The sequence below is a fragment of the Plasmodium brasilianum genome, chromosome 14, assembly GCF_023973825.1.
Source record: "Plasmodium brasilianum strain Bolivian I chromosome 14, whole genome shotgun sequence".
Taxonomy (NCBI): Eukaryota; Apicomplexa; class Aconoidasida; order Haemosporida; family Plasmodiidae; genus Plasmodium; species Plasmodium brasilianum.
The window spans coordinates 1,187,917-1,215,743 of NC_090127.1; the positions used below are offsets into that span (position 1 = coordinate 1,187,917).

Genomic DNA, 27,827 nt, shown 5'->3' on the forward strand with positions numbered 1-27,827 from the left:
TTGTTATATGTACCTTATTTGTACTGCCAATTTTGTTAACCTACTAAAGCAGGTTAACTAATTTTTAAGTTTACAACTTTCAAAAAATTATCATAATATTGTGCGGTCTTTCTGAAACGTTTAAAATAAAAAGCGTAGATTAGTCAGCTTTTATTTACTTGATTTCAATCACGTTATTTGGCTTGTTTTATTTCTTTGCTCTTTTTGTTTACTTTGCATACTCTTTTTACTTCTCTTATTTTGCTTACTTGTTGTGCTTTGCCTTTTTTTTTTTATTTTAAATTTTGCTCCATGAGATCATATTTAATATATCATGTTGTATTGTATAACTTTCACATACGTTATATTTAACCAAGCGCAAAAATAAACCTTCATAGGTATGTACTAAATAAATAAATAAATATATATATATATATATGTATATATATATATACATGCACGTATGCAATATTACCGTATTACCACTTGCATACCTGATATTTCTTCTACTTCTTTGATGCTCTCCTTTTTTATTAAGTTTGTACTATAATTTTTACATAATATAAAAAAAAAAAAAAGAAAATGCGCATATATAAATGGTGAAAAGGAAAATTTTTTTTGTTGTTGTTCTTTAATGGAACGAGAATGAGAAGTGGAAGTACATTCGTTTTGATAGTTATAAGTATATGTATATATGTATGCGTACATTTACATGTACAAATATACTTACATGTGCACATATATTTACATGCATATTTATTTTTATTTTATTTTTCCCCCTTGACCATTTTCACTCAACTGTTTAACTGTAGCGAGCTCCTAAACAAATGAAAATCCTTTCAGATAAAATCAAATATCGAATATTAGATATTATATTTAAAAATAATTTAATTGGGGAAAATGAAGATCAAAGAACAAATCTTAAAAATGTTGTTATGAACTCTTCCCTGATAATAAATACATTAAGAAAAGAATTTCTTGAATATAGACGAGTACAGAAAGGAACACTAAACAATATAATCGTGGATGTTATAAGAAATTCTTTTAAAAATGGGGTCCTATTGAAAAGAATGGAACAAAGGAATAATAGGGGTAGTATGGAAAAGGGAAGCAGCACTAACGAGATGGCAGGCAGTGGAGGGGATAAGTATAGTACTGTTGAGGTAGCAACTTCCAAGGTAGTAAGTGTTGATGCAGCTAGTTCTAAGGATGCTAGTACGAATGGTCGTAGTGCTAATAGCCGTAGTGCTAATAGCGGTAGTGCTAATAGCGGTAATGCAGGTTTTGAAAGGGTTAACGCCCTGGATGGAAGGAACCAGCGGACGGGGAAGATCCGATTGATTAAATCAGAAGCGAATGCACAAAGTAAAGAGTTAGAAATGAAGGGATGCAATTCAACTTCAGATGGAAAAAACATCGAAGGTAATAAAAGTGTTAATAGAAAAAAAAGGAACGATAAATTGAAAAATGTAGACGACGAGATAAAAGACAAACTTGGCAAAGAAGAGAAAAGAATGGTTCTGCGGTTAATTAACGAGCGAATGAAACTAGATATGATAAATAATAAAACAAAAGAGAGTGAAAAAAATAATATGATCGATAGTACCATGAAGAATATTCTAAAATTCGTGAAGGTACCTAAATTCGGGGAAGGGACTAGCCCGTTAGATGAGTATAAAGGAATACACAATATAAAAAAAGATATATTATGTAGTATAATATATCCATTTAAATATAGAGGGGATAATTTTAGCTCAATTATTAGCATCAGTGGAAATAGCGGGTCAGGTAAAACAACATTAGCTTATGCTATTGCTGGGGAGTGTGACTGTCCATTTTTTTACTTAAAATTACCAGAATATATAAGGTACTTATCAAATGATGAAAAAAATAATAAAATGAAAATAATTTTTGAACATATAAGAAATGAATATAATAAAGCAATTCTATGTATTGATGATGTAGATATTTTGTTTTCATCAAAAGAAGATACTATAGACATATATTTGTTTACATATTTATTAAGCATATTTGATAATTCTAGTATTATTATACTATTACTAAGTATTAATAAACCATATGATAGTATATTATATACCAAAATCCAAAAGTTCATTTCGATGCCTCTTCCTACATATGAAGATAGACTAGATATATTTCAAAATATAACTAAACAATTTTTACTCAGTTTTGATACAACCTTTACAGCATCTATTACCTATGGTTTTAATAAAGGACAGATATATGAACTCATCAATGAAGCAGTAAATCTTTCAATATATAACGATACGCTAATAGACTGTGTTGCATGTGTACATAATAGTACTACTACAACTTCGGGGATGCATACAAAATTAAGTGAACGTTCTAGCAGTAATGAGAACGGTACAACACAAGAGAACAGCTATCGGAATTATGAAGAAGGAAATGCTATGCATAAGGATAAAATAGATATAGCATATAATGCGAAGGATTATGTACATATGGAAAAATTAGAAAATGGAAGAATAAAATGTGGAAGCATTCATAAAAATCAGTCCGATGTTCATGTACATGTGCAAAATGGTCATAGGGATGATACTACATTGATGTATAATGTGGTTGGAGTGAAAGATGAAACATATACTAAGAGTGGCTGTAGCTCCATGAATAAAGAAAGCAGTATGTATGACAGGACCAGATTATCGGTAGACCAAACTGAAGAAGAGGAAAAATATGATTTGTCAACGATTGATACGACTTCATCTGTACTACGAGACTCCTCGTTTGCTGTAAGAGGGGAGGGATATACAAAGCGGAAAGTCAGCATCATTAGCAGTGTTGGCACTGTTAGAGGTACTAATGGTAGCGGTATCACTAATGGTAGCGGTAGTACTAATGGTAGCGGTAGTACTAATGGTAGTGGTAGTACTAATGATAACGATACCCACGCTGAGCAGGTGCGCAAGAAGGTCCGAACTGCAAACATGCACATCGACAATGACGTAATTTACGAAAGTGTTAAAAACGTAAAGAAAAAAATGGCAACTCATAATAGGTGTGAAGTACCAACTATTAGTCTAGATAATGTTGGATCGTTAAAAAAAATTAAGAAAATATTAGAAACGAAATTTATATTACCAGTGAAATATGCGAACATATACAAACATCTGGGTATTAACAAAAGCATGGGTATATTATTATATGGACCACCTGGATGTGGTAAAACTATGCTAGCTAAAGCTATAAGTAATGAAATGAGAGCGAATTTTATAGCTATTAAAGGACCAGAAATTTTAAACAAATATGTTGGTGAAAGTGAAAAGAATGTACGAGAAATATTCGCATATGCATCCATATACAAACCTTGTTTAATATTTTTTGATGAAATAGATAGTATATGTATTAATAGAGCTAATAACAAAACTGCAGTTGCATCAGATAGAGTAGTCAACCAGCTATTAACAGAAATGGATGGTCTTTCAAAAAGAGAAAGTGTTTACATTATAGCTACGACTAATAGACCAGATATTATTGATAAAGCATTATTACGTAGTGGTAGGTTTGATCAACTAATATATATTTCTTTACCGAAATATAAGGGAAGAATTGATATATTAAACAAACTTGCAAGAGATATGCCAATAGATAAAGATGTAAATTTTTCAGAAATATCAAAATTAACAAAAGGGTATAGTGGAGCAGATTTGTATGGCATCCTAAGAGAGAGTGCATTTATAGCTCTACAAGAGTGTCGAGATAAAATAGATATAATAAATTTTGATATTCCTATGTTGGAAGGTGCACAAAAAATATGTGGGAAATCATGTAAAAATACAGCACTAGAAGTATCTGCTTTAAAGGATAATAGTTTTTATAAAGAAGGAAAGGATAAAAAAGATCTTTTTGACACAAAGTGGGATGATACAAATACAAGCAGTAAGAAGAATGACGATCAAAATAGCATGATAGATAAAAGTGCTACAACAAAGATATTATTAAATACATATGTAAACAATTCTAATGATACTGGTAGTACCACTTATAATCTAGGACGAAGGAAAGAACAAAACTTCAATGATGTTGAACAACATTATTCTCATTCAACATATAATACCCCCATGAATGGTAGTATAAATACAGACACGTATGGTGAAAAAGGAATAAAACTGATATGTGAGATTGACCAAGAAATTTCTCGAGCACATAATGATATAAATGGTATACTACCAGATTCTGAGTTGGAAAATATTAACGAAATGAATGATGTAGAAAATTTGGCACAATGCAAACAAACAGTGAATAAAGATTCTGGGAAATTTACCACGTTCACTCAGGAGGACTTATCATCAGGAGCGAGTAAAAATTGGGTGGAAAAAAATAAAGAAATGAAAGCACCAGACGCACGGGGAAAGGCAGAGAAGGGAGAAATAAAAAAAAAAAAAAAAAAAAAAAAAAAAAAAAAAATGAACGTGCAGATGAACCACAAAACGATTGGCAACATGCTTGTCAATGTGAACATGTTAGTAATTCCCAAATAAACAACACTGCAGGGGAAAATAACAACAATGGGAAATTCGAAATGCCTGATTTAAAAAATGAAGGCCTAGATGAAAAGGAAAAAAATAATTTAATATACGAATTTATTCAAAAAAATAAGAATATATTAACAATTAAACAAAGGCATATAGTGATGGCAATTAAAATTGTGCCGAGGAGTGTTTCCAAAAGGCAAATGAAATATTACAAAGAAATAAGCAAAAAGTTTAAATGAAGGGAGAGAGGGAATACGATTGCCAAACTTGGAAAAGTGATTTCCTCTGTTTGCGGATCTGTGCATCTGTGCATCGTATGAGTTAACTTAAGCGCACGAACGCGCCTGCAAATGAGTAAAGGGATACACGAATAAAGGAGCAGTTGAACAGAGACACAAACACATGTGTGTATTAGTACCGCACGAAAGGAATAACGAAAAATACATTTGAGATGACTATTTTTTTATGTAATTAGATATTTGTTTGTTTCTTCATCATAACATAGAAAGGTGGTAATTTTTTTTTCTTTTTTTTTTTTTTTTTTGTTATTATGACCCTCGTACGTGTTATATATATTCGTCTGTACATATATATACTCCCACAAATATGAATGTATGTGCATATGTATATGATCTACATATATATGTATATTTATTTATATGTACAATTATACATATGTACACGTGTTTAGATAGATGAACAGGTTTGCATATATACTTTTAATATTTTGGAAAACCCTAACTCCTTTTTTATGTATGTCTGAAAAAAAAGTATGTACCCGTGCTAGTGAATGTATATGTATAGGTGCCTTTTTTTTAGCTAATGAAAAAAATAATTTTCCTGAATTTAATTACGTGGCTATCCTTCCATATGTGTACATATACATATGTGCGTAATCACCACCTTTCAATTTGACCCCCTTCAAATGTTGTTGACTTATTTGTTATTTGTCTTTTTAGTGAAGCAACTATTTTATTACCATTATTACAACTACTATATTGTCATTATTGTCATTATTATTATTATTATTATTATTATTATTATTATTATTATTATTATTATTATTATTATTATTATTATTATTATTATTATTATTATATTATTATTATTATTATTATTATATTATTATTATTATTATTATTATTATATTATTATTATTATTATTATTATTATTATTATTATTATTATTATTATTATTATTATTATTATATTATTATTTATTATTATTATTATTATTATTATTATTATTATTTATTTATTTATTTATTTATTTATTTATTTTATTATTTTATTTTTTTTTTTTCCCACATCTTACCTTTTCTTAAATTCCCCCTTTCATAAAAACCCAATTATGCATCATTCGAATAAATTGTGAAATTTTTTTTGAAATTTTAAATATCCCAGTACTAACAATCATTGACATTCAGTTTTGTCATTATGATACATATAATAATTCTGGTTAATAGAACTTACAAAATATGTTGGTTCGAACCAAGTACGAAAATGGCTTCTTTTTTTTTTTTTTTTTTATGCATAATACGATGGTAAAAAGGAACTCTTCAAATTACTTAGGAAACGGATACTACATATTTAAAACTGAAAAGCTATTTTTTCTTCCTCTTTTTCCTATACCTGTTATACAATGCCCTCACGTAATAGATATATATATATATATATATATATGCACACATACGCGTACACACATACATATACATTTATATATATATATATGTGTTATTACATATGTCAACAAAAAAAAAGGGATATTTTTCTTTTTCAAAACGAAAGCTATTTAAAACGACCTTTGACTTATCTATTTTGCTAAATAATAAAAGAACTTTTAACTTCTTTCTACATTTTTTCCCCTTTCAAAATATATTTTTTCATAAAAAAAAAAAAAAAAAAGGAACAATAATTCTTTAATATGCTATTTTTTAAATTAAACAAAAATAAAAAATTAATTACATGCATGTACACATATTAATATGCATATATATATATATATATATATATATATATATATATATATGTATATGTACAAATATGTATGGTAAAATGTTTATTCTTTTTTTGCTTTTTCGTTATTCGAAAAAAATTACATACATATGCATATAATAAAAATAAAAGTTTAATTATTCTCTGCATATTATAATTTAAAGAACTCTATATCTATAAATAATGAAGCATTCATTTCTAATTGTTTTTAAAAATTTTATCTGTTTACTGAAATACGAGTCAAATGGGAGTAAAATGTATGTGTACGTACGTACGTATGTGATATTCATGTATATATATATATATATATATATGTATGTATGAATATATTATGTATATATTGTGCATTATGTACGTGTAAACATGTATTAATACATTTTAAAAATAAACTCTTTCATTTCTTGCGTTTATCACACTTTTCATTCTCCTCAAAAACATTGCCTTCTTCACTCGTAAAAGCTATATGTGCATTAAATTATATACATATATATCTACATATATATACTGTAGTAGTATACTTAATTTTTTTTTTTTTTTTTTATTTTAATTTTTATTGTAATTGAATACTGTGATATTTAAAAAAATATGCATAACACATATATATATTATATACTCTTTTATTATTCTTCTAATATATTTTAGCGCATTGGATTTCTTAAAATGCTACACACACATAGGTGCAAAAAGACATTAAATGTATGAGCATAAAAAGAAAAAAAAATTTATGTATATATATTAAAGAATGTTTATTAAAAAAAGTATACCATATATATACACATACATAAGTATGTACCGTTATGCATAAATTCTTTCTGCTGTATTAAAATTTTGTATCTGTAGAAAGTGTACATAAATTATTATATTTCTTATATTTGTGTAAATTAAAATTGTTCATGTTGTGTATTGTTTGTTCTATTTTTGCGTAATATATATATTTTTTTTCTTTTTTTTGTAATAAATTAAAATTCGTGCATAATTTTAAGTGTGTATCTTCATGTGATAGGAAAGTAATCGTAAAACATGCATTTTGAATTTTACATTTCATACTTCGAACTGCGTATTATGTTTTATGTATTTTGATGCTTTATTACTCAGTCGTATATTTTAAAGAAGATAAAAAAAGTCGTAAACTCTATAGTGACTTGTGCTTCTGCGGCGAGTATATATACATATATATATATATATATATATATATACATATATGTATACATGTACAGGTATATATATGTACGCATTATATATATAAAATTTTCTAGTACGGTTTCGCTTCTTCAAGTTTTCTTCGTACGTTACTGGTGCGCACAACAAAGCAGCTTGTTTCAAATTACCACAAATGGATGCACATATATACACGTGTACTCAAAAAAGCGTTACGCTTCTCCCCTTCCAAGCATAATATATATACACACACATATGTCTACATATATATATATATATACATGTATATATTCCTGCTGAACTGCCAACCGTTTGCTTTTTTAGAACAGAATTATTCATCCTCTGAACCCACCTCTGCCACCTCTAAATACACCTCTGAATCCACCTCTTCCTCTATAACCACCATCTCTTCCACCTCTATATCCCCCTCTGCCACCCATGGGCATACCTCCTGATCTAAAACCTCCTCTACCAAAAGCACCACCGTATCCTCTGACTCCTCTAAAACCACTTCTACCATCATACATCCTATCACCAAATGGTCTGTACCCACCTCTTCTCATAAAACCACCCCCTCCTCCTCTACCTCCTCTAAAACCTCGAAAGAATCTTGGTCTAAATCCTCTACCCCTAAATGGTCTACTATTTACTATCTCTTCTGTTGTCATTTCTTTTACATATTTCTCATCTAAAGGTGGTTGATACCCAGCATCTTTTACATCTAATTGTTCTCTTGATAATAATATATCAATAAAAGATACTGTTTTTTCCTGAACAACATGTTCATTGTTATCTTGTCCACTTACATACTGATCTGTTATTACGGTACTTCCACATCTGGTAATTTGATGTAAACCTTTAAACCTTCTTTTTATTATTTCTGCTAAGGTAACTGCTTTTCCTATTGCATTACCTGTAGCTTTTATTTTTAAACTCTTTTTATCTTCTTCTCCTAATATTTTTGCACCATAATTTACATAATTTGTCATCCTACCCGTTGATGTAATTCTCATCTCATCTTCGTCTATTGGTTCTCTATCTTTCTTCATTTTGCTCTAACGTACACTTAAACTGTTCCTTTATATTAATTTTTCTAAAATTATTTTATTTTCAAATTATCTTTTCTTTTCTTTTTTTTTAATTATTTTTTTCTAAAATTATTATATTTAAAATTTTTTTTTTTTTTTAATTTATTTATTTATTTTTTTTTAAATAATTTCTTTGTTTTTTTTAAATTATTATATTTTTAAAATTCTTTTTTTTTTTTATTATAAAGCTCTTCTTTTTTTTTTGTTCTTCTTTTTTCACTCTTTACATACTTTGTGAAACTAAATTGGCTCTAATGCAAACAAAAATACCTCTTCTAAATATTAGTCAAACGATTTAATACTTTTTCATGTATTTTATGGACACTTTAAACATGTAAAACTCAAAATAATCGTCTTTATCACTCAGAATGTGCGTCTATCTTTGTATCTATCTTTGTATCTATCTTTGTATCTATCTTTGTATTTATCTTTGTATCTATCTTTGTATCTATCTTTGTATCTATCTTTGTATCTATCTTTGTATCTATCTTTGTATCTATCTTTGTATCTATCTTTGTATCTATCTTTGTATCTATCTTTGTATCTATCTTTGTATCTATCTTTGTATCTATCTTTGTATCTATCTGTATATCTATCTGTGTATTTATCTACATATATATGCACATATACGTATAAAACTCTTCTTTTTAATTTTATTCTCCAGTGAGGCAATTAAAACTCTCTGAAAGCAATAAAAAGTTAAAAGCATAGTATTGCGTATATGCACACGTATATATATATTTACATGTGCATCATTCTATATATACACATATATATACATTGTATTCACATCTGGGCAAATTAATTAAAAATGCGAAATAAAACTACGATTAACGTGGAAAGGTGGGGAAGGGGGGAGGTTAGAAATGGTATATTAATTAAATATTACAACACTCACATATATACATATATACATACATATATACATGCATACGTACGTATATTCGTACGTGCACACATACGTACATGTATGTGTTAATTTTCATCTCTTTGTACCTTACTTTTATTTTCAAGATTTACTATTTTCTGTTCCAATTTTTTATTTTATTATTTTTATTTTAACATTGTATGTTTTCTATCACAATATTCATGTTCCTACAAAAATTGAATGGGGCGAACAAATGAGCACAAAATGATGAAAGAGGACACAAAGTAGCAAAAATGGGGAAAAATGGAAAAAATGGAAGAAATTGAAAAAATAAGAAATATTAAAAAAAAATGGGAAAAGTTAAAATAAATGGGAAAAGTTAAAATAAATGGGAAAACTTAAAATAAATAGGAAAAGTTAAAATAAATAGGAAAAGTTAAAATAAATAGGAAAAGTTAAAATAAATAGGAAAAGTTAAAATAAATAGGAAAAGTTAAAATAAATAGGAAAAGTTAAAAATATTTGGAAAAACGTTAGCAAAATGTATAGAACATCTACGAATCGTTCTTTACATGTCCATATAAACATAGATGTATAATGAAGTCTCCCCTATATATAGAAGGTATACAACTTAAAAAAAATAATAATAAACAAATTAGACTTAAATGAAAGATACAAAGCTACACCGCTACAACGCTACGTTTGTTCATGCTCGCCTTATTTGCTTTCACATAATACTACATCAAGATGGTACACATATGCATATAATTCGTACGTAAATATTTTTAACTTTTATCTTGAAATTACAAAAGTTAATTATTTGTTCATTATGGAATTTTTTTTTTTTTAATATAACTTAAAAATTGAAGGGGAAAAAAATACACACATATATAATATATATATATATATATATATATATATATATATATATATACATATAAATCACGCATATATAAAAAATTAATATATTTAATAAAACAAAGATAACTAACGCAATAACGTATTCAAGCGCTAAGGCAATATTCGTAGCACATACTGAGTAATTTGTACATATAAATGCGCTTAAATAACCTCGCCATATAAATCAGCTAAATAATACAAAAGCTGACTTATAATATATCTAATAGGGGGAAAAACACACATACATGTATACATACAAATATGCATATATATATACATACGTATATATGTGCATTAACACAAGATCATAATAATACATAAATCACTCAACAACATAAATAATGTAACTATATATATATATATGTATATATATATATATATATATATAATTGTAAAAACTAGCAAACATTTACTTTCATGTAAATGCACAAAATATGTCTAAACAAAAAAAAAAATGTAGAATAATCTTTATTCTAAAATTTTCTGGCGTAAAAATATTCTGTAACACCTTTCATTTTTTTCAGATGTGTATGCAAAATAAAGATATATAAAATAGCTATTCAAAAAAAAAAAAAAAAAAAAAAAAAAATTCTTATTAAGTTTTGTTTTATCTGTTCTGGTACGCATAATGTTGTATAATTTAATACAACAATTGTAACTGCTTAAATACAATACAACACGATGACTTACAATAAAGCTTGCAAAAAAAAAAAAAGTATATATTCAAAAATTAGTATATACAATAAAGCGTACATACAAAAAGGGGAATGTACATAAAGGGGTAAATACAACAAGGTATATAAGCAAAAATGCGTATATTCATTTACAAAGAGGCGTATAAGCAAAAAGGGATATACACAAAGAGGCGTATAAACAAAAGCATGAACGTAGAAAAAAAGCTGTTACGAACTGATAATATAAAAACGAACAAAATGGAAACAAGTTAAAAAACACATGTAGTTATATACATATGAACATATACATACAAACATAGGATTATATACAAATATGTACAATTCGTATTTTATGTTAATATTTCTTTATAAAAAATATATTATATACATATATAAAAATATATATTATATACAAGAATATAAATACTTTTATACAATACCTGCTAACTTCAAAGTTTTTACTTTTCTTCAAAGACCATGGTTCGCTTATTTTTTAACTTCCTCTTGTTTTCTTCTTTTTGTGTATTTTAATTTTTTATTTTTTCTTTTTACTCTTTAATTTTTTTTTTTTTTTTTTAATATTTAATTTTTTTTTTTTATTGCGTCATGGTTTTGTGAACGTCATAATTTGATTTTTTTTTTTTTTTTTTTTTTATAATGCAAGCTAATATTAGGGTGTAAGTTTTATCATCAACCACCTTTATACAGTTCTTTATTAATTTTTTTTTTTTTTTTTTTATTTATATATGTAGATAGTATTACAATAAGTTAACTGATGAAGGTGCTCTGGTTAAAATAGGTAAAAGTGCATTTGTATGATGCTTTACATATATATTATATATATATGCATTACAATTAAAAGGGAATCTTAAATAACGGGTATATATATATATATTATATATATTATATATAATATATATATATATATATATATATATAATGTATGTTATATTTATATTTAAACATAATACATACAAGTACGTAATTTGTATTTATAATTATGTGTACTTACAATATAGTAATGGTGAAAACCTCGCAGCGTTCATACTTTTTTCGAGTGATACATTATGAGCTTTATTTTTTTGTGCTATTGATATTTCCCTTTATTTTTATTTTTACTTTTCCTATCCTTTCCTTTTCTTTTTTTTTTCCTTTTTCTTTTACTTTTTTTTTTTTTTCTTTTTCACATTCCACATTTCACTTTTTCAGCGTAGCATTGTGTATACATAAAAAAAATATTAAGTCTCTAATTCAAATAAAAAGTAAAAAAATATATTAAAGCATTTATTTCTGCAGCTTTGTTAGGAGCATCTTATATTACACAAATTGTTTTATGTATTCTGACTTGACCGATTTTGTTATAGAAGTTATGTTATATTATTTTTTTTTTTTTTCGAACGGCTCTCTCAAAAATAAATAGAACTGAACAAACATAATTGTTACAGTTTATATAAATAACACCAGACAAAATAGGCAAAATTAGGAAAATAAGAAAAATAAATAAAATAAACGTTATGTAAAATGGATGTACCATTTAAATTATTTCCTATGGTATTATGATGATATGTTTTTATTTTTTTGATATTTTTATCTAGTTTGCATTATGTACAGAAACAAAATAGGGCTACGTTGTAGCAAAATTTTCTTTTATTTTTGTTAAGTTCACTATATGACACTATAAGTATATATATATATAATATATATATATATATATATATATATATATATATAATATATATATATATATATATATATAGTTATATCAATTACGTAAACTAGAGTGTATACTTATATATACATACGTACGTGTGTAGTTAAAACATGGATCCCTAGGAATTTAAGAAAATTACGTAAACTGCATTTAAGGGGAAACGAACGTGTACAATTGCATGCACACATGTATATATGTTTATTTATATATACATTGCCATATTTATAAACTTTTCTTTTTTTTTTACGCTTTAATGTGGTTTATACCATAAAATAGCGTAACCCTCCCCTCCTTTTTTGTTAAGGTTACATAACAAAGGGAGATTTTCAGTTACTGCCTTTTTGCGAGGCTGTGTTTATCCGCTTGTTTATTTATATATAATTATCTATCATTATTTTTTCTATTTACGTATTTACGTATTTACGTATTTACTTATTTATTTATTTATTTATTAATATATTTATTTTGTTTTTTTTTTGAAGTTGGCACCTTTTAAAGTTATGTATTTTTTTTTAAATAAATCGCATTTTTGTTCTTTTTGTTTATATATATATAAATATAGTGTTATCCATTTTGTTAAAAAATATTTTGTTCAAGTAATATTAATGATAATAATGAAGAATTAGAACAACATTGAAGAATGAAATAGAATAATTTTATTTTATTCCAATTTATTGTGCTATTCGTCGTATATCATTTACATATTTATTCTTTTTCAATATATATATATGTATTTATATGGAAATGCTTGTACATTGAGTTCGTTGCTTGCGATATTCGCCTGACCATGTACATAAATTTCTGATTAATTTTAAAAATGGTGAAAAAGGACAACATATGGATTTTGTGTAAATTCTATTGTAAAGAAAATGAAGGAATGTTAAATAAAAAACAGGAAGATGATATTTTCAAAATTTTAGAAAATTCCAACACACCATTATCTATTTTAATTAAAGAAGTAAATTTTCATTTTACATAATTTGCTCTTCTGTACATACGTAGACAAAATAATTACTAGCTCATATACATACATACATATACATTCATACATAAATATATATTTGTACATATATATTTGTATGTATGTTTGTCAGTACGTTCAACTTATTTGCTTGAATTGAAAACCTTTTTTTGTAAATCGAAAACTAAACCTTTGTAGGAATTTGATAAGAAAGCTACAATACTGTACGGGAAAATATTTAAAAGCATACTTTTTTCTCGCTTTTTCGGTAAAAAAAAAAAAAAAAGATACATAAAATATGAACAATTAAGCAAATGAGCAAAAAAAAAGAGCAAATGAACACAACACCACTCCCGAAATTTTTCTCCTTTTCCCGTAGTTACTTTTGCAAATTTGAAACTTCGGCTATTCATTATCCGAACTAGCAATGTGAGTACATTTTTTAATTGAATAAAATTTTTGAAAACATTTGTATATCCATATATATTTTTATTTATTTATTTATTTATTTATTTACTTATTCATTTTATTTTTTCAAAAGTTCAATGTAATCGAAATCCACAACATATACGGTTTACCTTTTCAGAAATACAAAAGAGAAGTTTCCCTGTTATCGCAATTTGTAACCCTATGTGGTAGTAACTTGAGTGTCCAAGTATTATACATAGGAGGTAATATGCTAGTAGCGCATATATACATGTGTGTATAAATATTTGTACAGTTATATATACACATAATGAATTCATCCGATTTGTGTGCACATGTGCATATTAACTTGATACATATTGTATGTACACCTCATTTGTATAAACACAAGAAGGTGAATTTACAAAAAATTAATATTTTTTATTTTTTATTCCTTTTTAGTGCTTTTTATTCGTTTTTATTTTATTTTATTTTTTTTTTTTTTACAGTAACACTGTGCAAATGTAAAAGATTTTTAAGAGACCTATTTATTAGGTTAAAAATTGAAGATAACATTCCAACCATTTTGAAGTATAACAACTTTCCTCATTTTTTATGATCATAGGGTTGCATGTGTTTTTATGGAGCCATAAGAAAAATTTTGTTTCATTTTAGAATTCCATTATTTTACGATAGTATGTTATGCTATATTATGCTGCAATAGGCAATTCTACAGCTATACTGCTGCACTGCTATAACTTCATATAGTGGTGTTCCCATACAGCTATGCCTTCTTTTTATGTCTTTTTAGGGAATTGGAAAATTGTCCATAATTTTGCGCAAGAAGGAGTTTGACTTATTCTGCAAAACTAACTTTTTATGTTGCTCATATTGAAATAAATATAAAGTTTTCTGTTAAATTTCTCTACGTATGTGTTCATACTAAGTCTAAATATTATTATATTACGTACATTTATTTATATTTATTATGCCATATTATTTTTTCTTTTTTTCGCGCTTTCCCATTTACTGCATATACCAGATAAGTACTATGTGACAGCAGTTACAGAAATGACGCTTTTTTTATTTTAAAAATTTTGCGTTATATTATTAATTTTATTTCTGAAATAAGAATGCAGTTTTTTTTTTTTTTGCATGTGCTTATAATTTATATAAATTTTTTTTTTTTTTTTTAATAATCAAAAATAGGCTCGTAATATGCATAGTGTATTATATATGCACATCTGTACATACATACGTACATGCTTATATATATACACATGTACATAAGTTTACGTTTGTCTTTTTTGTTTCCGTTGAACTAGCATTCTTTTGGTAAAGTGAAAAATAAAAAAAATAAAAAAAAAAAAAAAAAGCTTCAAAAATTACATGATCACATGTACACAATATTTAAAAAAAAAAAACTTTCAAGTGAACAACTGTATTACTACATATACTCTTATTTTCATTTCGGCAGAAAAAAGATTTTCGAGTATATGTAAAAAGTATTATATATCAGATGATAAAACTGTTCTCTTGTGATATTCGTTTTTTGGCTTATTCCCTTTTTAGTTAATCGCCCTCCCCTATTGGTCCACTTCAACTATCCTTTGATTTTCTCTTTATATCTTTTTTTTGTTGTTGTTTGTTCTTTCTTCTCTCTGACAATTTAGCTTTTCGTAATGTTTTATATGCTAAGAATGTTTTATCTATCTTAGACACTTCCATCGCTTCGTAGTAAGGTGTGGTGTTTCTTTCATTCTTAAATATACTACGTAGTTGTTTCTTAGTCCTTAATTCTTTAATAAGTTTCTTGTCCGAATCAGCTGGAATTCCACCAATACCCTTTTTACATTTATTTCTTTTTAATGGAATCATAACTAAATGCTTTTTATATTTTTCCAACCTTTCTATATTTCTCTTCAATGTTTCTTCGCATCTGTTTTTTCTTCTCTTGTCAACACAAATGCCTATACTTCTTGCTGCAAGAGGGTTTAACTTAGCTCCCTAACAACGAGCATAAAGATAGATCAAGCGTTCATATGTAAAAATCATTTTTGTTCACAATGACAAAGAATACCATGATGGGAAGAAACAAAAATTCAAGAAATGGAGAAGGTCTTCTTTTAATATTCATTTGTAAATTAAAGAACGAAAAAAATGATTCAAAATGACAAAAATAATGGTATCAAATAAAGGAAAACAATATATCACATTTACACACACCATTATATAGTGCATATACACATAAAACTATATTTTGGTGCATTTTGTATACCTTTAATTCTTCAAGGGTAAAACCTCTTCCTAGTCTTGATCTGAAATTGTACCTCTGAGTTGGACATTGAACTATGGGGTGTAATTTTTCTATTGGTTTCCCTCCACTTTCTCTTCTCTTTTTTGCTCTTAATAATCTTCTTTTTTTTTTTTTTATGTTTTTACTAAAATTTACTCTTACATACCTCTGCCACCATTTGTGTAAATGCACATTAGGCAATACATTGTTATGTGACACCATTGTGTATAATTAAAAGAAAAAAAAATTAAAAATGTACTAAAGTGGGAGGCTATGACGAAAAAAAAGAAAAATAAATGATATTATGAAATATAAGGAAATATAAAAAAAAATATATTAAATATTTATGTCTGCTAATGAAAAAGAAAAAAAAATTATTCCATGTTCAGGTAAATACATTTGCAGTTTTCTATTCAGCATATACATACACGTATATTCGCAAAATTTTGGAAATTGCACAAAATTTTTTTTTTCTCTGTACTTAATACATATATATGTACATATACACATATATACACATACATATACATATATATATATATATATATATATATATATATATATAAATGTATCTATATCTATTTATATAAATATTGCCTATACATCCCTCCATACAGAAGCTTGAATATGTACCATTCATATATTCATACTTCCTCTTCTTTGTTTATTATAATGTTAACATTTAAGTGTTTCTCATTTATCATGAAACATTAATTATACATTACATATTCTCATTACATCTTAAAAATTATATACGTTCACACATACATATATGCATACATATGCTTCACAAATGTTTAAATATATATATTTTGTCCCTCCTTTATTTTTATCTTTTTACTTTTTAATTCTTTTTTATTTTATTTTTTTCTTTGTTGTCATGTATACTCTTACCCTTCTATGTATTACTTCCTTATGTAGTAGTAACATATACAGTAGTATTGTAAAAAGTGAAAGTTCAAGAATATTTTTTACAAGTAATTAAATTAAAACAAATTGGCGAAGATAATAAAAAAAAAAAAAAATACAAAAAAAAATAAAAAACTAAAAAATATTTTTAATTGTGCTCATTGTTGTGCATACGGTAATAATATATTATTGTATATATGTGCTAATAACGTACGCTTATTATGGAGTGTATATTGGTATGTATACGTAAACGAATAAATCATATATAAGTATATATAAATATATATATAATAAATAATATATATATATATATAATATATATATATATATATATATATATATTATATATATATATATGTACAGTAATATGTACGTGTTTTTTTTTTTTTTTTTTTTTTTTTTTTTTGCGGCGAAAATTTGCTGTTATTTTTACTAATGCTCCTTTTTTTAAGTGATTAAAGGGGGCATAGATTTTATTACAGCTCAAGTGATAAAAGAATAGAAAAAGAAAATAATACTTCCACGTATTACATTTCGTTTTACGTTAGTATATATTATCTAAGTTGAAGAAAAATGAGAAAAAAAAAAAAAAAAATTAAAGCTAAAATTAACTATATATCACATAGTTCATAGTTTGTGTATGTTTCTATAAAGTGTATAAAGTATTATTTATTTTTTTTTTTGTTAACTTAAAATTTTTTAGGGCATACATATATAAGTGGAATTAAGTTGCTTTCATACTTGAAATCTTTACTTTCTTAATTTAAAAGGAAAATTAACAAAATAAAAGGCACATACGTACATACATAATACATACATATATGTATATGTATATGTAATTTACATTATAATATATATGTAATGTAATACATGATACTATACATATGTATGTATTAATTTTTAAAATTAATTCTTCTAATGAGCGAGTGCTTTTCATTTCATATACCAGTTGTACTGCCATAAACCAAAAATTTTGAGGTAATAAGAACAAGAAAATAAAGTTTACATTGTTAGCTATTATAGTATGTGCATATGTATGTATCGCTTAAACAGTTGTGAAACATTTTTTTTTTTTTTTTTTATTGGAATGCTTGTTTAATTGTAATTTAAGGAGTTGCAACATAATTAATGAATTCAAATTTTAAATTAAATTATTTTAAAGTATTTAAATTATTGAAAGTATATTATCAACGTTTTTCTTTTTATATAGATAAATAAAAATGACAACAAAAGTAAAGAGAGTTCAAACATTCGGAAAAAAGGTAATACAAAAAAAAAAAAAAAATAAATTGAAGTGTATGTGTTGTATTAGTTCTTCAAAATAGTTTTATTTAATAATTTTATTATATACATATACACACTTATGTAAACATACGTATATACTTACATATTTGTTATTATATCGTTCCATAAATATTTTCCATTTGGACAAACACATTATTGGGTATAATTAGCATATACTAATCATCGTATACATATATAGACGTATATATGAGTTTATAATGCTTGTACCACATATGAATAAAACATGTTTGTAATTTCAACACAAAAAAAAAAAAAAAAAAAAAAAAAAAAGTGGATATCAAAGGAAGGGTGTTATTTTCCATGCGTACCTGAACAAGCAATAATATTTTTACCTTTTGTTAATATAAAAATACACACAGATAAAGTATATATATGCATTTTTGAAATTAAATAAATATCCTTTTTTTTTTTTTTTTTTTGCAACAATACATTGTTGCTCTTTCGATATGTATTTCAAATGATATGTTCTCATTTTTGTGTACTCATTTTTTTTTTTGCTTATTTTTTCTCAGAAAACGGCCGTTGCAGTAGCGACAGTTACAAATGGAAAGGGACTGATAAAATTAAATGGAAAGAACATCGATTTAGTGGAACCGTACATTTTGAGAACAAAAGTTTATGAGCCCCTATGGTTGATAGGAGCAGCTAAATTAAAAAATTTAGATATACGCATAAGGGTTAAGGGAGGAGGTCAAACGGCACAAATTTACGCAATAAGACAAGCCATTGGCAAAGGAATAATATCATACTATCAAAAATATGTGGACGAGTCAACAAAAAAAGAATTAAAGGATATATTGTTAAGATATGACAGAACGTTACTCGTAGGAGATACAAGAAGATGTGAACCTAAGAAGTTTGGTGGAAAGGGAGCGCGTGCCAGATACCAGAAATCATACAGATAGTTTTTTTATTTTGTTTTTTCTCTCTTTTTCTCTCTTTTTCTCTTTTTTTCTCTCTTTTTCTCTTTTTTTCTCCTTTTTTCTATTTTTTTTTTTCTTTTAAAAATATTGCACGAATGAATGTTGTAAAGGTGGTAATGCATTGTACATACGTGCGTATGTGAGCATTTATGTGTTTGTGCACTTACATATGTGTGCACTTACATATGTGCGCATTTACGTATGTATGTGTATAAATACTATCATTGATGCCTATCCCTTTTTATTCATATAAAATAAATCAAAACGGATGGCGTTTAATATGCAGTGTATGCAGCATTTTATAGCAGTCTTTTCTAAGCACATTTTATATGCTTATAGTACGTATGTGGGCGTATAAATATATTCTTGCATATATATATACACATACATGTGAACAACCTCTTTTTAATTTTATGTGCACATACAAGTATCTCTCGGTGTGCATATTTATTTCTACTAAAAAGGAAACGGAAGTCCCCCATATTTTTGATATTTAATGTAATTGTATGTTTCAGTTAGAGAAAAAAAGAAATTAAGAAGTAATTACGAAATTAAGCAATTGTGAACTTAATTATAAAATTATGAATAAGACATGAAAGTATTAAATTGCTAAATTAACAACATCAAAAAAAAAAAAAGCCATTTATCAACAAAAAAAAAAAAGCCATTTATCAACAAAAAAAAAAAAAGCCATTTAACACACACAGAAAAAGGCGTTTTATAATTAACTAGATAAAACTCAGATGTGATAGCAACGCTGTGATAATTCATATGCTAGTCCAAAAAAATGCGGCTTCCAGCAAAACAGGTAATGCACATAATTTATATGCATAAACAAAAATCAAGCACACAAAAAAATTAAAGAGAAAGGGGAAATAAAGAAATGGGGTAGTAACAAAAGGAACGACCTTATTCAGCGCTTCTTCCATCCTTTCGTTTTCTTCCATTTTTCCCGTTTTTTCCCATTTTTCCTTTTCTTCCTCCTTTTTGTTGAGATGCTAGCTTACCATAATGCGCGTACATATATCGAGCATTCCTCTTTCGAAGCATTTAGTTCGTTACGTGCGAGTCGCTCTTATAGGCATGGTATCGCCCTAAACAAGTTTCATAATCGTCTATAGCTAAATGACAGTCCTCGAAATCATGTTTTAACATTTCATAAACGAGCTGAAAAAAGTTGTAAGTTGGTTTCCATTTTAAAATATTTTTTGCCTTAGAACAATCCCCTAATAACGTAAGAACTTCACTTTTTCTAAAATATTTCATATCTTTATTAATTACAATATTGTTCCGTTGATCTAGACCTATTTCATTAATACCTTGATAAACCCATTTTAAATAAATACCTACAAAGGAAAAAGCTATTTCACAAAATTCTCTTACAGAATGTTGTTCATTAGAGCAAATAACAAAATCGTCAGGTTTATCTTGTTGTAACATTAAATACATGGCATGTACATAATCTTTAGCATGCCCCCAATCTCTGTATGTATCAATATTTCCTAACGTTATAACTGTTTGAACATTTTTACAAATTCTTGCAATACCCCTAGTTATTTTCCTAGTAACAAATGTTTCCCCTCTTCTTGGACTTTCATGATTAAATAATATGCCATTCACACAAAACATATTATATGATTCCCTATAATTTATTGTTATATAATGGGCATACAATTTTGCAATAGCATATGGTGATACAGGATAAAATGGCGTATTTTCATCTTGAATAGCTGCTTTTACCTTTCCAAATAATTCTGACGTAGAAGCATTATAAAATTTTATTTTCTGCATTTTCGACATTCTTATTCCTTCTAATATTCGTAGAGTACCTATACCTGTAGCTTCAGCTGTGTATTCTGGTAATTCAAAACTAACTTTTACATGACTTTGTGCAGCTAAATTGTATATTTCATTTGGTCTTATTTCATGTATTATAGAACATATACTACTACTATCAAGGATATCACCATAATGTAAAATTAACTTGTCAAATATATGCTCGATCCTTTTTGTGTTAAACGAACTACACCTTCTTATAATCCCATGAACAATATATCCCTTTTCTAAAAGCAGTTCACTCAAATATGAGCCATCCTGACCAGTAATGCCGAATATCATAGCCACATTCATTGGGTCGTTCCTTATACCTTCAAATAGTCTGTTGATGATGTGCACCTAGTACAAAATGGTTTCGGTGCTATAATAACACCACAAAAAAAGGAGTAAAGAAATATGGAAAAAACAAACAAAAAAAAATATATATATATAATAATAAAATGGAATGGAATAATACAGAATAATGTAAGATAAAATGATCAAACAAATGATGTAGCGGTCAGAACGCAAAGCCTAAACTGTCAAAACATTAACAAAATTGCTAAACTATATGTGATGGAATGAGAAAATGCCAAAATAGCTTTGTTAAAAAATAGTCTTTTGTCATTTCTTCCTTTTTGAGGAACCATACGTTTGTTTCGTGTGTGCGCAGCTGCTAACGCCGTCCTTGCACACCATGCATATCATACATGAGTCTGCTTACATGTCAAATGTTAGCAAAATAATTATTTTTGAAATGAACAAACAAGCCAGGTGCGTTTTTATGGCAGGTTTTTTTATATTTATCACTTGATCATTTTATATAGTTATTTCGTTGTTTCGCTATTTATTTATTCCTTCATTTGTTTATTCCTTCATTTATTTATTCATTCATTTGTTTATTCATTCATTTATTTATTCCTTCATTTGTTTATTCATTCATTTATTTATTCATTCATTTATTTATTCATTCATTCATTTATTCATTCATTTATTTATTCATTCATTTATTTATTCATTCATTCATTTATTCATTCATTTATTTATTCATTCATTCATTTATTCATTCATTCATTCATTCATTCATTCATTCATATATTCATATATTCATTCATTTATTCATCTATTTCGTTACTTCTTTTTTAATGTCTTCAAACATGCTTCTGTGAATACATTTTTTTGAAATGAGTTACATAAAAATTTTGCTACGTAAACGTGTATATAAACACGAATTGCTCGAATAATTTACTTGTGATAGTTAAGGAAGATGGAGTGAAAAAAAAAAAAAAAATAATAAAAATAAAATCAATGCACAACGAAAAGCGTAATAGCAGAAATAGTTGAAGAAAAAGCAGAAAAGGCGTCCATTAAACCGCAAGAAATAATATATCTACAAGTACGTATATTCGTTCTACGTATGTTTCATTTGCAGTTTGCGTGAAATTGCGACTTCATACCATTAGAACGTATAAGCCCAAAATTAAGGCTTAATCCATTTTTATTATCCGCCTTTTAGTTACCTCTCATTTCTTCTCTACTAATTTGAATAATTCTTTTAAGATTATATTTGTTTGGATTTCACGCGCAGGTCGTAAACCTTTGTTTTTGTGCTAATTTTTCGACTTTCTTTTTTTTTCCTTCCTCCCCCTCCCCCATTTTTTAAGTTTTTTTGGATTATTTTCGATCGTTATTTATAGTCTTATTTGTAACCCCATTTAGCACCTTTTCTTCCTTCCTATGAACGAATTCATTTTTTAAAAATGCAGTAACATGTATGTTGAACTATGCTCATACTTTATGATATGTATGTACATATTGTTTACTACAGGCCTACAAATTAAAAAAAAAGGTCATAGCTTTATAAGTAATATACAGTTTAATAATATTGTGCACGAACAAAATATAAATCATTTGAAAAAAAAGCAAAAAAATAAAGAAAAATATTTAGCATATTGGTCAGAAGGAAAAAGAGATCACACACAATTTAAGAAGCATAATAGGTGTATAGAACAAAATGGGGAGGCTGTATGTGATAATGACAAAGGAGACCATTTTAGTGGTACGAAACTAGAGGAAGGGGAGTGGGAAGACCATGTGGATGCACCGTTGGACAACGACCATGTGGACGCACGGCTTGCGAACGAACAGTGTTCAGGTAAGAGATTAGAATTATACGAGAAACTATTTAATGTTGAAGAGAATAGTGAATACACAGTGTTGTCACCCAAGTATAATATGAATATATACAACATACTAGAAAAGAATTACGATGAGAAAGAAAATAATAAAAAAATTATTTTAAAAATAAATAATTTAAATTACGAAATTGATAACAAAAAGATTATAAGCAATTTAAATTTTGAGTTAAATAAATCGGAGTGTGTTGGTCTGATAGGTAATAATGGATGTGGTAAAACGACCCTATTAAATTTAATTTTTGAAAATGCAGATAATAGATCTAAAAATATAATTATTCTAAATAACCAATTTAAAAAAGAAAATGTTGAAGATGTAATACTTAATGAAGATAATATATGTTCTCTAATCAAAAAAAATAATTTTACAGTTCTCTATAAAATATTGTCTTACATGGCAAATAACTCATTAAATTTAAGCTCTTTACCAACTTTAATTAAAAATTTGAAAAATTTAGACCTTGGTCAGCTAGATAAAAATTGGTTAAAAAATAATAATCAGCTGTTTTTCAAAAATGAAGTTTTTTATTTTAAACAGAATATACATCTATTACAAAATAATGATCTAACTGTATTTGAAAAGGTTCTAAATTTTTATCAACGTACGTTACAAATGTATGAAGTGCTTATGTATATTGAAAGAAGTATTAGTATATATAATAACGATAAGAGAATGTCTCAAAGGAATGGGAAGGAGGAGGTAGGTATGTCCACAATGAGTGAAGGAGTCTCATCTAATAGGGAGGGGAAAAATAAGGTAGAAAGGAACGACAGTAAAAGTAATGAAACAAATGGTTCGAGCAGCGTTAGCACTGATAACTTCAGTAGTAATAGTAGTAATAGTAATAGCAGTAGTAATAGTAGTAATAGTAGTAATAGTAGTAATAGTAATAGTAATAGTAATAGCAGTAGTAATAGCAGTAATAGTAGTAATATTAGTAATAGTAATAGTAATAGCAGTAGCGCAACTTGCAATAGTAGTGACAAAGAAAAAGGAAGAAACAACTCCAACCCGTCAGACAGAAGTAATGGTAAGTTAGACCACTACAATTGTTCAACAACAAATTTGGAAAAATCTAGTGATACAAACAATGGTAAATTCACTCTGTGTAATGGTAAAAACGAAATGAAGCTGTCAAAAGAAGAGCAATATTTTATCAATTCGAAATATTTTGACTGCGTTTTGAAATTATATATGCATGAAAAAGAACATGTTTTTAAAGAAATAAATAATATAAAAATGAATTTTAATAAATATGTAAATATTCTAAATTTAAAAAATTTTGTACATGTGAAAATGTGCCATCTAAGCAATGGTTATATTATACGTGTCTATTTACTGCTGCTACTGCTAAGCAATTCCAAATTGTTGTTAATAGATGAAATAAATAATAACTTAGATATATTCAATATATTTTTTATAATGAATATATTTAAATACGCTTTGAAATATAAACAGATAGGAATTATTTTAGCTAGCCACGATTTTTTTCTAGTTAGCAAATTGTGTAGCAGTATATTAGACTTTAATAAAATATACGGATATGATATGGATTTGAACAATATGGCTCTACTCAAAAAAATTAGCAAAGGTAGTAACACGCATAGAGGTCTAGTGGATGATACGGGTGGTAACTATGGCATTGATGCATCTTATAATGAAGTTTATAATGTACATAACGCGCATAATTCGCGTAAGTCGAAAACACAGGGTGGAAGCGGCGTAGGGCATAGTAAAGCGCATATCACCAATTTAACCTACTTCAAGGGGAATTATGTGCAATATTTAAATAATATGAAAATTCTGTTTGATAACAAGAGAAAGAAAAAGGAAGAGCTGAAAAAAATACTAGACCAACTAAGTGCTAACATATCTAAAGCGAAAAAAAAAAATAAAAACGAATTTATGCAACAGTCATTAAAAAAAAAAGAGGAAGAATTAAAATTATATCAAAATATTTATGACAATTTTTTTGATAGTAAATTAAATTATCAATATATGTACTACAACCTTATTTATAGTAATAAAAATAAAAACAAAAATATTACGAATTTAGTTTGTGCTAACCATACGAAGGAAAATTCAAGTTACTCTTTACATAAGAAAGATCGAATGAGCGTGCAAAGGAACGTACAAGTAGAAACGTCTATGGATGGGGAAAATACAAATGCGCGTAACACAAACGATGTTTTTAACAATTCCCTTCAGTTTATGAAAGAAGTTCTTCACACAAACAATCCACTAAATGAAGGAACAGTCAGTATGGGAGCTAGTCACATAGCGGAAGACGAGTATCGTAACAGATACAAGAATGACGAAGCTACCCGGTCTTCATCGCAGTTGACACGATTAACTCGATTTGCTGGAGGAGATAGCAAAGGAATGACGGATGAAGATAAAATAAAATATAACGAAAGAGTGGAGGTCGAAAAGATGGAGCATTCAGAGGAGCAGGCTGTGGATGATGAAGAAGACATAAAGTCTTTCATGTATGGAAAAATGAACGATGTGGAAGGGAATATGAACAAAAACATTTTAATAGACATGAGCAGGAAAATAAAAAACAGCGAACTTATAGAAACAGGGGAAAAGTACGGTACGAATAATGTAACTCTGTACGACTTCAATAACTTCTCTTTTTATTTTTTAAATAAAAAAAATAAAAAAAAAAAATATATATTTAAAAATATGAGTTTAAGTATTAATAGTGGTGAGAATGTTTTATTGTTAGGAAAAAATGGCATAGGAAAGTCAACATTTTTTAAAATATTAACAAATGAATATAATTTAGTAGTTAATGAAAATAAAGATAATTTTGAAGATGTGTGGGGGAAAAAAAAAAAAAAAAAAAAAGTTTATATGCATATGGGGATGATAATGACAATGATATGGAGGAAGAAAAAAAAGATATTTCAACAGAAATTATGGAGCAAAATAAAATGGCATATTTTGAAGGTACCATAAACTGCAATTTTAACAATGTACTGTTAACATATTTCGAACAAAATATGATAAAAAAATTAAATTTAGAGATTAACGATTATTTTAAATATATAATTGAGAGGGTCCGTTATCAACCCATTAATTTTTATGACCAATGCGAAACAGAGGACCTATTTAATGAGCACTTTTTTTTTTACGTTTTAAATAAAACTAAACCATTTTGTAATGATGTAATAACAAATAATATTGAGGAGAAAATTAAAGCATTGTTAAAAATTTTTTATATCGACAGTAGTACATCGATAAAGGAAAAAAGCGGTGGAGAGAAAGTTCGAATATTGTTCTTGTCTTTATTTTTAAAAAAATCAAATCTGTTATTATTGGATGAAATAAATAATAATTTAGACATATATTTGAAAAATCTTTTGTTACATTTTTTAAATTTTATATATGAAGGAAATTATATATTAACAACACATGATTTTTATATCATAAAAAACTTGACAAATGTTCATAAAATTATTTATATTTTTGATTATCTGCATACTTTTACTTTTTATAATGTTCAGGATTTTATCTACAATTTCTACAATTTTATTTTGACCTCATTTAATATTTTAAAATATGAACAATTAGTAGACGCAAACAAGAAGGAAAATGAAAAAAATCGTCAGAAGGGTGCATTCATTGTGAACAGCAGGGTGAGAAATAAGAGCACAATACATCCTGAACAGCTATTCGATTCCTCTAGACAAACAATTAACAATAATAATGGTAATAGTAATAATAACGAAATTAGCTGTACTGCGAAATACAATACCGATTTTTTATCAAATTTTTATGAAAAGAATGCAAATTTCAGTATGCAGAGTATAGATCAATATGTCAATCGAGATAATTATGAACAACACCTCTACGATAGTTATGACTATGAAATATTGAAATTTTTAAAAGCACAATATGATAAAGATAGAAATGAGAGAAACAGTTATGAACAAATTAACAACGTTCAGGAAGAAATTTTCGAACAACCAAAAGCTAATAAGAAAAATTTTGGCGGTAAAGGGTCCTCAGGAAAAATAAAAATTAAAAATTGGAAAAGGTGGAGAAAGTGAACTGGTTAAACCGGCAGATGGAACAGGTGCTAAGTGGCCTACCTCAAATGTATGAGGAGATAAGAACTTTAC

The 27,827-nt window shown here is 26.7% G+C and overlaps 7 protein-coding genes across 7 annotated transcripts; 4 read left to right on the forward strand and 3 right to left on the reverse strand.

Annotated features, from left to right (window-relative positions):
- Nucleotides 1-806: 806 nt before the first annotated feature.
- Nucleotides 807-4,499, forward strand: MKS88_005482 (AAA family ATPase; the record flags this gene model as incomplete). Its single annotated transcript, XM_067218747.1, has 1 exon — nt 807-4,499. One exon carries the CDS (start codon nt 807-809, stop codon nt 4,497-4,499), a length of 3,693 nt encoding a protein of 1,230 aa, XP_067070692.1.
- A 3,482-nt stretch (nt 4,500-7,981) lies between these two features.
- MKS88_005483 (DNA/RNA-binding protein Alba 1) lies at nt 7,982-8,695 on the reverse strand (the record flags this gene model as incomplete). The annotated part of the gene is made up of 1 exon (XM_067218748.1): nt 7,982-8,695. One exon carries the CDS (start codon nt 8,693-8,695, stop codon nt 7,982-7,984), a length of 714 nt encoding a protein of 237 aa, XP_067070693.1.
- Nucleotides 8,696-13,704: 5,009 nt separating this feature from the next.
- Nucleotides 13,705-14,872, forward strand: MKS88_005484 (uncharacterized protein; the record flags this gene model as incomplete). The annotated part of the gene is made up of 5 exons (XM_067218749.1): nt 13,705-13,845; nt 14,047-14,116; nt 14,228-14,277; nt 14,435-14,519; nt 14,763-14,872. 5 exons carry the CDS (start codon nt 13,705-13,707, stop codon nt 14,870-14,872), a joined length of 456 nt encoding a protein of 151 aa, XP_067070694.1.
- A 980-nt stretch (nt 14,873-15,852) lies between these two features.
- MKS88_005485 (60S ribosomal protein L13-2) lies at nt 15,853-16,771 on the reverse strand (the record flags this gene model as incomplete). The annotated part of the gene is made up of 2 exons (XM_067218750.1): nt 15,853-16,260; nt 16,532-16,771. The coding sequence occupies 2 exons, from the start codon at nt 16,769-16,771 to the stop codon at nt 15,853-15,855; spliced, it is 648 nt and encodes a 215-aa protein (XP_067070695.1).
- A 1,907-nt stretch (nt 16,772-18,678) lies between these two features.
- MKS88_005486 (40S ribosomal protein S16) lies at nt 18,679-19,668 on the forward strand (the record flags this gene model as incomplete). The annotated part of the gene is made up of 2 exons (XM_067218751.1): nt 18,679-18,720; nt 19,276-19,668. 2 exons carry the CDS (start codon nt 18,679-18,681, stop codon nt 19,666-19,668), a joined length of 435 nt encoding a protein of 144 aa, XP_067070696.1.
- A 1,068-nt stretch (nt 19,669-20,736) lies between these two features.
- MKS88_005487 (GDP-mannose 4) lies at nt 20,737-21,816 on the reverse strand (the record flags this gene model as incomplete). The annotated part of the gene is made up of 1 exon (XM_067218753.1): nt 20,737-21,816. One exon carries the CDS (start codon nt 21,814-21,816, stop codon nt 20,737-20,739), a length of 1,080 nt encoding a protein of 359 aa, XP_067070697.1.
- Nucleotides 21,817-23,298: 1,482 nt separating this feature from the next.
- On the forward strand, nt 23,299-27,755 carry MKS88_005488 (ABC transporter F family member 1; the record flags this gene model as incomplete). Its single annotated transcript, XM_067218754.1, has 2 exons — nt 23,299-26,423; nt 26,519-27,755. The coding sequence occupies 2 exons, from the start codon at nt 23,299-23,301 to the stop codon at nt 27,753-27,755; spliced, it is 4,362 nt and encodes a 1,453-aa protein (XP_067070698.1).
- Nucleotides 27,756-27,827: the final 72 nt, after the last annotated feature.